This window comes from Octopus sinensis, linkage group LG3 (genome assembly GCF_006345805.1).
Source record: "Octopus sinensis linkage group LG3, ASM634580v1, whole genome shotgun sequence".
Classification (NCBI taxonomy): Eukaryota; Metazoa; Mollusca; class Cephalopoda; order Octopoda; family Octopodidae; genus Octopus; species Octopus sinensis.
Genome location: NC_042999.1, coordinates 102,502,393 through 102,506,344, shown reverse-complemented (window position 1 = coordinate 102,506,344; position 3,952 = coordinate 102,502,393). Strand labels below are relative to the sequence as shown.

The window sequence follows — 3,952 nt, the reverse complement described above, 5'->3', positions numbered from 1 at the left end:
AAGTAAAACTGAGCCGTTTGGAGTTTCTACGTAGTCGCACAGTCTGCTAGAAATAAGTCAACTCTGCCTCAAATCATACCTACCATCTTTTAAAAAATCGATAATGTTGTCCTAAATACTCTAAAACAAGGAGTGGTCATGTCTTTGATCAAAGTTCTGCTTGTTTAGGGCTGATGTAAATCTGGGCAAACCACAACATACAGTAACACACCGTGTCACTGTTTCTTAATATGAAAACACATAATTAATACGATATAATTCTTCAGGTATTCTTCTTTTGCTGTCCCTCCCTGAACGAACAGATGTATGATCAAGGATATTCCAGCCATGACCATCCCGTCCTTTCGGAAGCACGCAGGACAACATCATCCAACATATTCTTTCTTTGCTAAGTCAGCAGTGTAGTTTGAGAAGGAAACATCTGGCTGTTATTTCTAGCAAGTTTAACAACCATGTGGGGTCTCCCCGTTGGCGTAGACTAAAACCATTGTCGTTCCGGAGCATATTGAAGTAACTACATTTTATTCTGCTGTACATCTGTATTGTTTTAACTCAATATTGTACCAGTCTGTGAATGTGTGTGAGAGAGAGAAAGAAAGAGCAAAGGAGAGAGAGTATGGGTGTATGCGTGTTCAGATATACATGCTTCACATATGCATATATTCAAATACACCGACGAATTTACATATTTATCGACAACTACGTGTGTGTGTGTGTGTGTGTGTGTGTGTGTGTGTGTGTGTGTGTGGATAGGCACGCGCACAGTTTATAAGCTATATATTCATTTTTCACCCGCAACCAGCCTGTCACGAGAATATTTTTGTCTTCTGTTATGGCTCTATTCGCATCTTGGATGCTCTATAATACATTTGTTATCCTTTAGTGTGGGCCGTAAGCTGGACTGCTTGGTTGCCAGGATCTTGATTGAAGAGGTCGTATACCATGGGTCAGCGGTTAGTCTAGTGACATACTGACTTTATTTAGCGATTGGTTGTGTGTTGCTGTGCTGTTTAGGTTTCCTTTCAAAGCATGCGATTAAAGAATGCCTTATTTATTTACTTATATTAATTCTTTTTATCTATCAGTGTTAATACTGTGTTCCCTTCCTAACATCGGTTTCATTTAGTTACTATTTTTTTAATCTTTTTCACAAGAAATTTAACCAAATTTTTGGTGCTGTAATAATTATAATCGACGATAGACGAATTGACAATAATATATTATTAAAATCTTATCAACTCTGGAGAAATGCAAAGTGTATTATTCTATCCTCGCGAGATTTGAGCCCAAACAAGAAGGGCAACTGACACTCTTCTAATTATTACATTAAATATTTTATGGTTTAGTATGATCAAGTAGATCTAACATACACAAAATTCTTGATTTTTCTTTTTCTTTTGTTATTCCAGGAATTTAGTGTCTTGGACTATAAAATCTAAAGCGTCCTTTCTTTAATAAAAAGAAAAAAGTAGGGTATGATTTGATGAAGATTTGGCAGCTATTTCTAGCATATTGTATAACCCTGTTGAGACTCCCCCGTTCGGAGCGTTAACAAATTATTTTAACTTAAGTACAAGGTCACATCGACTATGATATTTGATTGGTGCCTATAATATTGCCCCTGAAAAAAGGGTGAAATTGAATGCGGCAGGATTGGAACTTAGAATGTAAAATAGGGTTAGCACTTAGAATGCAAAATAAGGTAACTAAATATTGCAATATATTCTGTCCCACGCCCTACCAATTCTGTCAGTCCACGATGCACATTTTTCTTTTAAATAATAGAAGTTGAGGTTATTCAGAATAAGATGCGAGGTGGAAGAGAAAGATTAAAAGCAAGCCTGATATCCCGACAAGAAATCATGAGTATCCTCTCGTGGGTAAGCAATTAATTCATGGTAACAAGTCTAGCGTTAAAGTGACAAGGTGCCCATGAGAACGATATGTGCACATGCATACAGACATACATACATACAGACATACATACATACATACAGACATACATATATACATGCATGCATGCATACATACATACATATATACATGCATGCATAGATACATATATACATGCATGCATGCATACATACATACATATATACATGCATGCATAGATACATATATACATGCATGCATGCATACATACATACATACATATATACATGCATGCATAGATACATATATACATGCATGCATGCATACGTACAAACATGCACAAGCACATGAGTATGCATAGACCTTCACATTTTTTTAAGTCAAAGAAGTGCAGTGTTTACGACCTTCGAGGGCCTTCTTGGAATCAAGATATGATTATGCAATCAAAATAATTACGCCCAATTACACATGATACAGGATAACACCTCAATTTAATGGAAATAAAACATGGATAGGGTAGAACATCTGTTAATTGTTGTACTCGGTCCTGGTGTACTTGCGCCAAAACGTGTCACCACCAAGCGACAAGAACGGCAAGAGAATCACAAAACGGAAAAGAGAGAAAATAAAACAAGGTAACAGAACAGTTTAAAAGTATTAAACTATGAAGTAATTCATAGAGTGAGAATCAAGTTATTACATTATCAAGGTAAACAAACGCAAATAAACTCTTGGAAAGTGGGAAGAAAAGCGAGAAAGAATTAGTTGGAGGCGATTGACTCATCGTACGCTGCTAAACTTAAGATCTTTTGTCATGTTTTTAAAATAGAATCCTCTCTCTCCCCCTCCCTCCATACCTATCTATCTATCTCTTCTTCATCCCAACCATAATTAACTTGGTTCGATGGAAGCAGAGTACCCGTAAATAACTCTGTCAGGCCATATCGTCAACCCATTACACCTCTCTGTACAGCTTTGTCCACTTACAGACTTTTTAGTCTATATAGTACATCTTCGTCCGCTGGTTTGTCTACACACCGCATTCCCAAACAGTTCTCTTACGAACGAGTCAACGAAGGGGACTTAAAGGATATGTTAAGGTAATCCTAATATAATTTGCAAAACACGGAATGATCATCACTGGATTAACATAGATTATTGGTTTGTTTGATCGGGGTTTACTAGGGGGTAAACAGCAATAACAGCTTCAATTTTATCTGCCTACTACACCTTCCAAAACCGTTCTACTCGTCACATCTTCCCAAACAGTTTTGTCTGCCCGGCTCATCTTTCCAGATAGTTTTGGCTACCTACAAATATTTTCCCCCATCTTTCACGAACGACCGAATAACACCATTTCTATAAAATATGAACAGAAATTATTTCATTTGACGAAATGTAGAGCAATTTCCTTCAGATGATCGAATCGACATGAACATACCACTGGTACTTCTTGTTTTATCGAACTGTGGACGGATGTTATGGTCAAGTCGATACCGAACGGGATCTGAGCACAGAAACACGAGGTCCACAAAATCGTCAATAACAAAACTCGATGACTAAATAATAACATCGTTCATCAACAGCAGTGCTAGCAGTTACTACTAAGGAACATCAATAACCTCAAAGATAAACCCCGCGATTATGCAATATAAAGATGTCGATGATGTTGATATTGCAAATAAAAATAATAATTATTAATAATATTTATTTAACTTACCCATTGTGACGAATTTTGGTGAGACTAAGCCATCAACATACAACCATCCAAGCTTGGCTCTCTTTTTCTCAACTTGCCGTTCGAGATGTGATTTTCTTTTGGCTTGCTTCTACCGCATACTCTCACTCATTCACTTACCTTAACAACCTCTCTCTCTCTCCTCTCTCTCTCTCACACTCACTTTCGATCTCTATCTCTCTTTCTCTCTCCCCCCTCTCTCTCTCTCTCTTACTTCAACTTCACCCCTCTCGTTTTATTTCTCACTCCGAGCTTCCTATGCCTTACATTCTCTCTCTCTCTCTCACATATGAAACCGACCGCTGCTTGTGTATTCAACTCCTCTTTATTTCTTCCGCCGTC

General features: G+C 37.5%; 1 protein-coding gene across 1 annotated transcript in view; it reads right to left on the bottom strand.

Moving 5' to 3' along the window:
- LOC115209143 (feline leukemia virus subgroup C receptor-related protein 2) overlaps positions 1 to 3,952 on the bottom strand; it is a 203,685-nt gene extending 199,733 nt beyond the window's left edge. The window contains exon 1 of the mRNA XM_029777307.2: positions 3,593 to 3,952. Within this exon, the coding sequence (XP_029633167.1) occupies positions 3,593 to 3,596 (4 nt within the window). The 5' untranslated portion in view covers positions 3,597 to 3,952. The remainder of the gene's footprint in view (positions 1 to 3,592) is intronic.